Here is a 13364-nt window from a genome sequence, read left to right as displayed (position 1 = left end):
GTGAACTGTGGGCCAGAGGCAAACTCTCTGAGTTGTCACATTCCAGTGGCATGAAACAATTTATAAATCTGAGAATTCTAAATTTGAGCCTGGCTTTCTAGCATATTTGTCAGGATAGGAGAATAGAACATGTTTTATTTAACAGTTTGATAGCTTGATTTATGATTTTAAAATATTTAGACATGTGACCTATGGACTTTTATCTGGACTCCTGCCCTGGCCTGCAAATTTAGGCCCTAGCCTGGCTACCTTGTAGGTCTGGCACGAGGACTAAATAAAACAAGAGATGAAAAATACTCAAAACAATGCTTGGTACATATGGTATGTGTACATCATTAGCAATGATGATATTAATGAGTCTCCTGAGGGCAACAGGTGACCCAGTGAAAGGTTTTAAGCAGAATGTGACATTTTCTTGCTAGTTTTCCTATAAATATTGATTAAGGGTCTACTATGTGCCTGGTACTGTTCTGGGAGCTGCCAATAATAGTAGTGAACAAAGTAAACCTCCTTTTTCCAAGGAATGTATATTAGAGTAGAGGGTAGGAAACAGATAAAAATAAATATATTTACTATGTCAAGTGATGTCTTTTGGTTTTAGAAAGATCATATTGTCTGGAGGAAGGTAAGATTGCACACAGAGTTAGAGCTTGTTGGAATAATTTTTTTTTTTTTGGTACGCGGGCCTCTCACTGCTGTGGCCTCTCCCATTGCGGAGCACAGGCTCCGGACACGCAGGCTTAGCGGCCATGGCTCATGGACCCAGCCGCTCTGCGGCATGTGGGATCCTCCTGGAACGGGGCACGAACCCATGTCCCCTGCATCGGCAGGCGGACTCTCAACCACTGTGCCACCAGGGAAGCCCTTGTTGGGATACTTTAAAGAAGAGATGATGGTTGTCTGATGCCAGGTAGTGGCTAAGTGAATAGAGATCAGTGAAAAGATAAAAAAAAATTAATATGGTAGAATGATGACACTTGGTGACTGACGGATATTAGGAGTAAGAGAGAAAATAAGGAATCAAGGGTAATAGCTAGGATTCTGACTTAGGCACCAGGATACTGGCAATACTGGTCACTGAGAACACAGGAGAAGGAGGAACTGATTTGGAAAGAAGAGGAAGGGATCAGTTTTGGACATCTGGGGTTTGAGATACCCATAGGATAGCCATGTGGAGATGTCCAGTAGGCAGTTTTATATATGGGCAGACCTTTGATCAGTTGGAAAGTGTCTCAGTCATGAGAGCCAAAAGCAGTGTGGGGTGGGCATTCAATGCGAGCAAAGGAAGTAGAAACAGAAAGCGAGCACTTTTGCCAGGAAAGGGAGTGAGCTGTGTAGGCACCTTGAGAAGGAGGTGAAGTGCAGGGAAACTTTATCGGATTGCAGTGATATCAGCATTTTTCTAAGGCCAATGGAAAGCAAGCAGTGGAGAGTAGAGAGATTGGGTCAGCATCAGAGGGCATAGTTCACAGAGCAAGTTCCTGCGGGGGTAGGAGGAAAGAGATGCTAATGAAAACTATTTACTGTCTCACCATGGAAAGAAATGAAACCATTTATACACACATCCATTCGTTGATTCACTAACAAGTATATTAATTATAATTGAGTACTGTTTTGATGCTGGGAATAAGATAGAAAAAATTCCCACCCTATATTATGTAAATGCAGTAGCTTAAAACAAAAACAAACCCCCAAACAAACAAAAATTTGTCCCTTTCCAGGCCAGGGCTAAAGAAGGGAGGGTCTTGGCAGAAGTGTGTGACTGCAAGGCATCGGAGTTCCCCAGCAGGGGCTTCGCTCATTCCACGCAAGGCAGCAGCTGGGACCAAGGACCTGAAACTTGAATCCTCCCCCACCACGTGAGAGGAAATTTTTATTTCAACAAGTTTTAACTATAAATGATTAGAGGGATCTCTTGCAGGCTTGCTGTGCTTGATGTACTCAAAGCCTTAAGATAAATAACAACAGATAAAAGACACTGGCAAAAAATCCCCCGACTCAACTATTAGATACCACGTAAACGGACCAAATCCATCAAGTCCTGCTTTAGCCCTACCTCCTCAGAGTTGTCATTAACTAACCCTGTTTCTGAAAGAGAGAGAGGGAAGCAGAGAGCAGAGGAGGTGCACTTTGTGCTTCATCCTGAATAGGCACCCTTAGGGACAGACTGGAAAAAACTTGCTGCCATGTGACCTGAGACTGACTACATTACATGTTAGACAGAGTAGGTATATTTCAGGTGTCAGACTAGGGTGGAGAAATGTCAAATTTATGCATGAGGATTCATAGAAAGTTCGAACAGAAAGGGCCTTGGAAGTCACTGAGCGAAACTTCTTATTTGACAAGAATGAAAACGATCCATCACAAGGCCATTTATTTGGTGGACACCCAGCTTAGAACCCAGGTGTCCTGAAACCCCACCTAGCATTTTTTTCTATTATGCCATATTACCATATTCTATATTGAGTTACATTTTCAAATAAATGATTTTCCCGGTGAAAAATGATTTGTGGGAGGTGATGACTTTTATGAAAAATTTCCCATGGGGAAGATTCCAACTTCAGACTGCAAATCTCTATCTAAGACAGACCACAAGATTAAAAGTTCTACAGTAAAGAGACAACTTTGCCCCTTAAACTGTGTATCATCCATGGCCCTTGCTTTCCCCCAGATGCCCACTTGTATTTAAACTTCTGACCATTTCATTTTTACCCTCTATTTCATTACTGAAACAGAAGCCACCCTCTAGAAAGGAGTTTGGTGATGAGAAAAAAACTGAAATTATGATTGAAATTAAGACTTGGAGATTTTGTGTGGATAATGACCCATGTCCCACCTTACCAAAGAAAAAGTGAATTTCAATTAGAATATAAGTTCTCCCTGAAAATGTGGGATGGAAGAGATCAGTCGTAGGTATTAGGAGTATATTTATCTCTCAGAAAAACTCACCCCCAGGATGCATCAGACTGGGATGAAATACATTGGGGGTATATTAAATTTTATTCTAGCATTGATGGAAGGAAAAAAAAAGAAGAAAAGAAAAACGAAGCAAGGTGAAAAATAGGGTGATTGAGAGACTGAGAAAAAACAGAGAAACTTGTTTAATGACAGCACTTTCTGAGCAAGATATTTTTCTTCCCTTTCACAAGTTAGAAGCTATTGAATAATTCATGCAAGTGTGGAAAGGCTGCCTTTTCCCTGCGTGATGTATAACTGAGCAGGAGAGCGCTTCGAGTGGGTTCCCCTCATCAGCCACCACTCTTGCTTCTGAGCACGGGGTGCTTGCTCTCCTCTTGAGCTGAGCTTCTGCTTTTGCAGCCAAGCATCCTTGCTGCTGCCGCCTGACTACCTGCCCACCTGCCTGGGCTTGCAGCCTGCCACTTCACTTTCTCCAGCCCTGCTGCCAGCTGAGAAGTCTCCCTGCAGCTGCTGGTTTCTGCCTAGGGCCATGTGCGTGGATGCTGCATTGGAGAAGGAGGCACTTGGCTCCTGGCACTGATCCCAGATGAGTTTCTCCTATTGATTTCGGGACCACAGATGCTGCTGCTGAGGAGGTATTTCCTGGCATCCCTCCCTCTGCTACTGCCAGCTAAGGACCAGTCCGAAAGTAAGATACCCCCAACCCCTTACCCCTGGTATTTTTCCCAGGTGGGATATCTCTGCTTTCTCCTGGAAACTGGGGGCTCCATCTGCCATTCCCGTGTTTGTGTCTATGTGTGTGTTTAGGGGGAGAAGAGGAAACTGTTCTCTGTATTGCTCTGTCCTAGGGCTTCCCTGGTGCTTGCTGAATGTAAAGAGGCCCTTCGCCTGGCACTAGAGACATTTCCCAGGCAGGCACCTGTCGTTTGCCACCCCCGTTCTCCTAGAGCTCCCTCTCTCCCCCTCCCCCAGCCCATTATTCTGCTTCAGCCTTTTGTGTCGGTGGCAGAGGGCTGAAGGGATGTCTCTGCCCTCTCTGCAGGCGGGTGTCAGGATGCGCCGCGCTGCGAGAAGCCGACGCTAGCCAGAGAGGTGTGAAGAGTTGGCCAGAATGACCAACTCTTCCACGTCCACTTCCTCCGCCACCGGGGGATCGCTGTTGCTGCTCTGCGAGGAAGAGGAGTCGTGGGCGGGCCGGCGCATCCCCGTGTCCCTCCTGTACTCAGGCCTGGCCATCGGGGGCACGCTGGCCAACGGCATGGTCATCTATCTCGTGTCGTCCTTCCGAAAGCTGCAGACTACGAGCAACGCCTTCATCGTGAACGGCTGTGCCGCCGACCTCAGCGTCTGCGCCCTCTGGATGCCGCAGGAGGCGGTGCTCGGGCTTCTGCCCGCGGGCTCCGCGGAGCCCCCTGGGGACTGGGACGGCGCCGGGGGGAGCTACCGCCTGCTGCGGGGCGGGCTGCTGGGCCTCGGGCTCACCGTGTCCCTCTTGTCCCACTGCCTGGTGGCCCTGAACCGCTACCTACTCATCACCCGGGCGCCCGCCACCTACCAGGCGCTGTACCAGCGGCGCCACACGACGGGCATGCTGGCGCTGTCCTGGGCACTAGCCCTGGGCCTCGTGCTGCTGCTCCCGCCCTGGGCGCCGCGTCCCGGCGCCGCGCCCCCGCGCGTCCACTACCCGGCGCTGCTGGCCGCCGCGGCGCTGCTGGCGCAGACGGCGCTGCTGCTGCACTGCTACCTGGGCATCGTGCGCCGCGTGCGCGTCAGCGTCAAGCGGGTCAGTGTCCTCAACTTCCACCTACTGCACCAGCTGCCCGGCTGCGCCGCCGCCGCCGCCTTCCCGGGAGCCCCTCACGCGCCAGGCCCGGGTGGTGCCGCGCACCCGGCTCAGGCCCAGCCGCTGCCCCCAGCGCTGCACCCGCGGCGGGCGCAGCGGCGTCTCAGCGGCCTGTCGGTGCTGCTGCTCTGCTGCGTCTTCTTGCTGGCCACGCAGCCGCTGGTGTGGGTGAGCCTGGCCAGCGGCTTCTCGCTGCCTGTGCCCTGGGGTGTGCAGGCGGCCAGCTGGCTCCTGTGCTGCGCTCTGTCCGCGCTCAACCCGCTGCTCTACACGTGGAGGAACGAGGAGTTCCGCCGCTCCGTGCGCTCCGTCCTGCCCGGCATCGGCGACGCGGCGGCCGCCGCCGCCGCCGCCGCCACGGCTATGCCTGCGGTGTCCCAGGCGCAGCTGGGCACTCGCGCCGCAGGCCAGCACTGGTGACCCGGGCAGGGCGGGCGGGAAGCGGAGATTCCCAGCTTCCATTGCCCTTGGGCACCACCGCCTCCTGATCTTGGAAAGCATCCCCTGCCTGAACGAAGACTCCTGCGGGTGAAGCTCAATAATATATCGGTGCGAAGATTTCGCCTTCGACCCCAGTGGGATACCTGAACCGAGGTTTCCGTATACATGGGGTCCGCGAAGTCATTTTCGACGGCCACCTGATTTTTACCCTTTGTTTGCGTGTTTTGGAGAAATCCTAAAGTCAGAACACCGGGAAACTTCAGGAACTTGCACACTGACATTTTGAAAGAACCGGTTAATTTCTTTCAACACAGTTTTGGAAAAACAGCTTTGATAACATAATTACCATTCCCACCTTCATCATCTTATAATATATATGAAGCGCGTTGAGTGTGCATGAGCCAAAGGAAATAATATTGAAGGAAATAATATTTATGAAGCATTTTAGAAAGTAACCTACCTTCGATAATGCTTCTGCTATAACTTAGCCTTTGTATACTAACCTGAAGAATGAAGCCACAGATGTGCACACCAGTATGAGTTGCCATTAAGACCTTAAGCCCTTTATTTTTAAAAGGGTTTTTATAAAGTAAAATCATTCCCGAATGAGATAGCATCTTAGCCAGTGAGGGGGAAAACCCCCAGATTTATTATTTTACACCCCCCCCGCCGCCCTTTGCACTTCTAAGACTGAAAATCGGCATTGAGTGTTAAAGTGACAGATTTCCATTGTGCTGATTGATGGTCTGAGCCAGCTATGGAATTTTGGAAAACATAAGGGGGCTATCTATTTTAGGTACCACTTTCAGGTTTTCTATAGCATGCACATTAGTTGCTACCCTCATTTTGTCATCAATTTACCTGCCTTATGAGTGTGATTGCAGCTGTGAACATTCTGTACTCTAATGGTTGCTAAGGAGAATAAGTCCTTCTGTTTTCTCTTTAACATTTAAAATATCTCAATGCACATGAAATAATTAAACACTAATAATACCATGACTGCATAGCTAATATTAACCTCTATTGCATGCTCTCCTAGATGCTAGAACTTATTGGGCATGTGGTACTAAAGCAATACCCATTTGACAAGGACATTTTACTTCTTCCACACACCAGAAGAAGTGGCCATCAATTATTTGAAAAGAGACACAGAGACACCTCTGGCTACCTAGAGTTCTTCTTGTCTTGACCCAATTTATGAGAAGACTCCCAGGTGGGACTTTATCTTGCAAATGAACCACAGTCAAGATGGATCAATAATATGATTTGGCTCTGCAAAGCCAACTGTGCTCTTTTTAGGGTTTAGACAAGTCACACATTAGAAAGTAACAGTGTTTTTTTATGTATTACCATTTTTATGTATTACCAATGACACTTACCATTAATATCATATCTGTTAAAGAAGGTGTAATAAACTCGGTTATATAAAATGAACAGTTCAAATGGGAATCTGTTCTAAAACATGATTTGAGGCTTGCCAGTTTCATCTCTGGTTTACTAAATTTATTTAGAAATATTTGAAATGCAAAATTGTGTGAAATCACTTTAGAAAATAAAAATGAGAGGAAAGTAATAAGATACTCAGCTATCAGCAATTCTGACTGTTCACTACATCAGATCTGGGGCTGAACAGCCTCAATTAACTGTGTAATTCAGGAACAAAAACAGCTTGCTTTGTTGGCCTCCTGGACATTTGTAAGCCAGGATAGTGGGAACATTTGTGTGTTTGAATAATTATGGGAGTTGCAGGAAACTTTGACATGTTTGTAGAAAAACAAAACAAAACAAATGTGTTTATTACCAATAATAGATCAGCAGTCATTTTATTAATCTATCCCCTTTGTGCATGCACCATTTCTCTCTTACTAAGGTTTCATCTGTTCCCATTTTTCTTGATTCAAATATTTAATTAAAGTTCAGACAACTTATTCCTCCGAGTTTTTTTTCTTCGGTCTCTGATCTTCTTGCATACCTCCTCGAGAACGCTGAAGCAGATGACACTGTATCCTGAAGTATTGGTGGTGAAAGTAATTTCTTGGTTCTGGCTTTATTTAATTTTACTTTTAGTTTCTAAAATTATTTCTACCTTTTATAACTAAATAGGATCCATATGCCAGCATTGAAAAGAAATAGGTGTAATTTCCTTTTTGTAAGTATAACTGATTTGGGGAATAGGCTGCAACAACAGAAAGCTGAATTTTTTTGGGGGGGGGCTGGGGGACGCTTGTCTAAATCTCTATCAAAATCTCTATCAAAAAGGTCTTCTTTTAATTAGGCCTTTATCCATGTTTCTCACTGTGGATGCTACTGACGACTTTTCCCGCTATTCCTATAAACTGTTGCCAAGCCTATAAACTTAGCTTTTCAAGTATCTGATACCTTGCAGTGTTTCTGGCTAACACTGAGAACACCTTATGCTGGTTCAGTGCCAAGTGGGAGAACTACTTCCGATTGTATTTACCGGTAATTAACTCCACAGGACTGATTCACTTTAAATTTCGAAGTAGCAATGATGTTTCTAAAAATGCCTTGCTCGCGGGCTTCCCTGGTGGCGCAGTGGCTGAGAGTCCGCCTGCCGATGCAGGGGACACGGGTTTGTACCCCGGTCTGGGAGGATCCCACATGCCGCGGAGCAGCTGAGCCCGTGAGCCATGGCCGCTGAGCCTGCGCGTCCGGAGCCTGTGCTCCGCAACGGGAGAGGCCACAACGGTGAGAGGCCCACGTGACGCAAAAAAGAAAACAGAAAAACAATAAAGCTGCCTTACTCGGGCAATAGCTGGGAGTTGGAGTTACTGCTTTTACAGATTAAGTTAATGAAGATTGTGTTCCTATTTAAATGAAACTACACATTATCCACTCAAGAAAAATCCTAATTGCTGTTTTGGGCTGCCCTACTTTGCCTTTTCTACTTTTTTTCTTTAGGTATATGCCTGTTAAGACATATAGCACACTCTCCCCCTGCACCACCGTTGTACTTTAATGGCTAAATTCTAGGAAGTAATAGGTATTACTTGTAGCACTTTCCTTCTTCCAAAATGAAATATGTGCTTAAACAATAATTCTGTTTTGTACAGAGGTACAGAAGCATCCACAGGTTTGTTTGTTTTGTTTTGTTTTTTAAATACTATAGGGTTTTGACTCTCTAATAGAGAAAGCCCTTGAAAAGATCTGCTTACCAAGGAAATGTTGGTCTGCCCTGGCCCCCTGGTTTAATGCAACTCTGTTCTTCTGATGACAACTGTATTGGCCAACTTTCTTGTTTCACGTGTGACCATTTATTCCATTCTTCCAGGTACTCAGACACTGCTCATCTGGGTCTTTGGCAGTCCTAGGGGCTGACCTGACAAAGGGCATCAGTAGCATAAATTTAAATTCAAGAACGTTGAGGAAAATTATAGACGTTCCTCACTTTTAAAGCGCTGCCCTTATTGTTTGTGGGGCATGGGGGCAAGAATGGATCTCTGGACGAGAGCTCTTGCTCTGCAGAAACAAGGCCTTTCTGCCTTTCCTCTCGCAGTCAGCGTGCTGAGGGGCCTCCACATGTGTGCGTGGACTCAGCCCACAGGTCCAAGCTCTGCCCACATCCACCTCTCAACCAGCCACCTTGCCAGTGCCTAGTGGTGCACATATAGGGTAGAGCATGTCCTGGTAGTGACCTCAAGCCATTTAGGCAGGGAATTCCGGGGGTCCAGGAACCAGGCCTGTTGAAGGAGTCACAGACTTTGGATTTGCACATTTCCTTGGGACCCCTTTCTGTGTGGGAAGGGGAGACACCAGAGGCAGGTGGGAGCAGGCCCTTTGAAGCATGAGACACAGCTTGGGACCCCAGTATCTCCAACCTAAGGGCAATGCTGCTTTCACATGGGTCATCCTTGGGTATCTTTTCCTAACTCTTCCCACCTGCAGGGACTCCTTAAACAGGCGCCACACATAGAGTTTCCCCAGATGTTTAATCACATCAGGCCTAGTGCTATAGGTAAGGAGGATAGTGGGGAGGGAGTGGGAAGGGTGTAGATGAAAGAACGGAGGTCAGATGTCGAAGGTTATTGAAGGGGAACAATGGGTACATGGGATGTATTGCACAGTTCACTTGTACGTATCTTTGAAATTTTTCATAATGAAAAGTTAAAAAAAGTGAAGTCAAACTTGAAAAGTAAAGAAGGAAGGGAGGAGAGAAGGAAGGAAAGAAAGAAGGAAGAGAAAAAGTAAAGGAAAAAACGTAATTAATGTGCCTAAGGTCATGTGGCAACTTAAATGGTGGGGCTGGGATTCAAACCTTTGTCTGACTCCAGAGAATGAGATGGTAACTACTGTACTGTAGGACAAAATCGGAGTTTTTAGTTAAGTGTGGAATTCCCTCCATGACGGGACTGTTCCCTAATTTCCCCAATCTCTCTCTCCCCTACTTGCATCCTTCACTATAGCCTAATTGGTCTCTACACTGCCTTCTAAACATGGCCCATGTTCTGTGTCTGTAACCTGTTCATTCAAGGACCTTCCTGGAGTCCCCCCCTCGTGTCTCATCACTTACCCAGCCCTCATCCTTCCTTCCAGAAAGGCTCACTTTGTTTCTCCCCTGCTCATCAGAGCTCCCCCAGCCATAAGCTCTGCCCCAACAGAACTGCGCCTCTTTTTTTTTTCTTTTGCAGTACGCGGGCCTCTCACTGTTGTGGCCTCTCCCGTTGCGGAGCACAGGCTCCGGACACGCAGGCTCAGCAGCCATGGCTCACGGGCCCAGCCGCTCCGCGGCATGTGAGATCTTCCCAGACCGGGGCCCCGTGTCCCCTGCATCGGCAGGTGGACTCTCAACCACTGCGCCACCAGGGAAGCCCAGAACTGCACCTCTTTGATCGTACCACATATTCCCTTGTATTCCCTCTGTTTTACTGTGTGTGTCATCTTCAAAACTAGATAGGAAAGATTTTTTTGGCTTATTTCTTTATTTTTGTAGAGCAAATACTGCCTTTTATATTTTAATAACCAGTTACCTGAAATATACTAAATAATTAATATATGTTTATAGTTGAAGACAGTAATTTTGAGAGAAAAAAGATTTGATCTTTTCCCTGCACATATATTTTCCTCTTAATGAAACAGACTGAGAATAAATCCTATCTCCCAACTCATATCTTGCCAAAGGATATCCCAGAGTAATAATGTATGGGATTATGAGCCATGTGTATAAATCACAGGCTGTCATTTGGGAGAGATTTATATTCCTGTTATCCAAGCTCTGTTCACACTGACAAAAGCAACAATAAGTTTCAGTCCTAAATACTACTTTAAATTCAAGGTCAAATTACTGAACATATATTCAGTAATTACACATATACTTTTTTGCTCAGGGTCTTGCATAGTAAAGCTGTGTGTTTTTGATTTCTAAAAGCCTTAAACTGCTAATCAATGGTCATGCAGTTTTGCTAAAATCCTGGGAGGAACAACTGTGGGAATGTCTTTACTTCGGGTCAGTTCACTGGATGGTAGCCCTGAAGATCAGCTAGCCAGCCCAGCCCCCTGCTATTTTTATTCAACAGAAAGTGCTTTAGTTTTTAATATTTCCTGGTATAAATTAGGCCCACTTCCCATTTTTCTATTCTCATGTAGTAGATAAGTACATAGCTTCCTTTGTATAGTAATGCTATAGTGGATACTCTGCTTTTAGCCAAATGAAAGTTCTATGAAATGTTGGCATGGTTGAATTCTGATATTACTACAAAAAAATCTGCCCCTATGAAAATTTTATTTCTTGAAAATGAAGTGTGTTTTTCTATGTGCAGATTAATGTCTGTTTTCATAGCAAATTTGTAAAATATAGAAACGTAGAAGAAATTATATCCTTCATTACCACTCTTAGCATTTTACTGTACTCATATACTTTTAAAAATTTCTTTTCCTACGTATATTTGATTGTGCATAATTATAGCCAGAAAGTATATATTGACATACATTTATATGTATGTCTATTTATACATCACCTATGTTTTTTTTTTAATTTTTTAAACATCTTATTGGAGTATAATTGCTTTACATTGTTGTGTTAGTTGCTTGTATAACAAAGTGAATCAGCTATACGTATACATATACCCTCATATCCCCTCCCTCTTGTATCTCCCTCCCTCCCTCCCTATCCCACCCCTCTAGGTGGTCACGAAGCACTGAGCTGATCTCCCTGTGCTATGCAGCTGCTTCCCACTAGCTATCTATTTGACATTTGGTAGTGTATGTATGTCCATGCCAATCTCTCACTTCGTCCCAGCTTACCCTTCCCCCTCCCCATGTCCTCAAGTCCATTATCTATGTCTATGCATTTATTCCTATCCTGCCCCTAGGTTCTTCAGAACCATTTTTTTTTTTTTTTAGATTCCATATATGTGTGTTAGCGTACAGTATTTGTTTTTTTCTTTCTGACTTACTTCACTCTGTATGACGGACTCTAGGTCCATCCACCTCACTACAGATAACTCAATTTCATTTCTTTTTATGGCTGAGTAATATTCCATTGTGTATATGTGCCACATCTTCTTTATCCATTCATCTGTTGATGGACACTTAGGTTGCTTCCATGTCCTGGCTATTGTAAATAGTACACTCACCTATATTTAAAAAGTGTAAGCAAAAGAAAGATGTTATAAAGAGGGGCCTAGGCCTTGTAACAATTAGAATATGTTCAACTACAAGCAATAGACTACCTAACTAAAAATGCTTAAACAATGATGACGTTTCATCATCACACAATTGAGAAGTCTGTAGGTAGTTTCCAGAATTTGTTCAGTAGCATCTTTCTTTTTTTTTTTTATTTTTTTGCGGTACACGGGCCTCTCACTGCTGTGGCCTCTCCCGTTGCGGAGCACAGGCTCCGGACGCGCAGGCTCAGCGGCCATGGCTCACGGGCTTAGCCGCTCCGCGGCATGTGGGATCCTCCCGGACCAGGGCATGAACCCGTGTCCCCTGCATCGGCAGGGGAACTCTCAACCACTGCGCCACCAGGGAATCCCTGTTCAGTAGCATCTTGATGTCATCAAGTGCCCAGGTTCTTTGCATCCTTCTGCTTCATCAGCCTCAATGTTGTTGGGTGATAGTTCCAAGATGTCTGCTATAATCACACGACAGCACCCAGAGCAGAAGAGAGGGAAAAAGCTTCTGCTTGCTTGCCTCTCTTTTTCATGAGAGAGGAAAGTCTAAGAACTCCCCTAAAGATGTCTCCCATCTCATAGGTCAGAAGTAGGTCACATAGCTACCCCTAAAGGAAGCTGAGCTGTGAACATCTGGCATTAAAAAAATATTATCATGAGAAATCTATCCAGTGCTTGTCAATGTACAGGATTCATTGTTTGCCATTTGTGCTGCTCTCTACTTACTCGGTGGATTTTATCTCTTTTTCAGAACTTACAGCTGGACTGCAGGTTAAAATGAGTAGGTCCTTGTGCAATTTCTAGTGTCTAGAAGTCATTTATTGTTAAGTCTGTTGCACTGAAATAGGATCTCCTCTGACCCCTATTACTTAGCTTCTTGACAGTGAAAAGATAGAGCATGTAAAAATCTACAACCTACCAGGTCTCCTTCTGTTTCTGTCCCTCTCATAGTTGCTCTCTGGCTGGTTGTAGAAAGAGAACTCCTGCTGCGGGTGGAGCGGGCAGAGGTGAGAGCAACCCTCAGTCTTCCTTGCACATCAGCACTCATGCGGTAGGACTATTTCCAGATCATGGTCAGAACATACTGAGGTCTGGAAGTGGCCAGGAAATAGCGCCCCTCTTCACTCACTGAGTTTTGGACGATGTGATACATAAGAACATAGCGTGTGCAAACGGTGAACCACAATACCACTTCTATATTGATAAAGGCTAAGTTAGAGGATGTAACTTAATGTGAGGGCCGAGATGGGCTTACTAATGCCCTCCCTACCAGTCTAGTCCTTGGAATAAGCAGGTCAACTGGCTCTCGCTAGTCCAAGTAGAGAGGAAGGAGAAAGATACCACATCTCTTGGGCTCAAGACCTTGCTAGATTAGTTCCACTCTGATGAGAAACTTGGCTAGTGGATGTTGCCTATCCATTAGGTAACTCACTTCACCTCCAAGATGTAGACTAAAAGATGGGGCAATACTAGCAAAAGTGACTTCTCTGGAGACCAGACGAATGAGAAAAAGGTGTTCTCTTCTAAAA

At 45.4% G+C, this 13364-nt stretch overlaps 1 protein-coding gene across 1 annotated transcript; it reads left to right on the top strand.

Moving 5' to 3' along the window:
- Positions 1-4014: 4014 nt before the first annotated feature.
- Positions 4015-5300, top strand: GPR88 (G protein-coupled receptor 88). The gene has a single exon (XM_022583850.2). It carries the CDS (start codon positions 4031-4033, stop codon positions 5180-5182), a length of 1152 nt encoding a protein of 383 aa, XP_022439558.2. The 5' UTR covers positions 4015-4030; the 3' UTR covers positions 5183-5300.
- The last annotated feature ends 8064 nt before the right edge of the window (positions 5301-13364 follow it).

The sequence above is a fragment of the Delphinapterus leucas genome, chromosome 1 (genome assembly GCF_059928025.1).
Source record: "Delphinapterus leucas isolate spDelLeu-1000000601 "Yukka" chromosome 1, BTC_Dleu_Yukka2, whole genome shotgun sequence".
Lineage (NCBI taxonomy): Eukaryota > Metazoa > Chordata > Mammalia > Artiodactyla > Monodontidae > Delphinapterus > Delphinapterus leucas.
This window is presented reverse-complemented; position numbering and strand designations above follow the sequence as displayed.

Bases quoted from the DNA above. Each gene is read 5' to 3' on its own strand.
- GPR88 (XM_022583850.2), top strand. From the start codon at position 4,031: ATGACCAACTCTTCCACGTCCACTTCCTCCGCCACCGGGGGATCGCTG.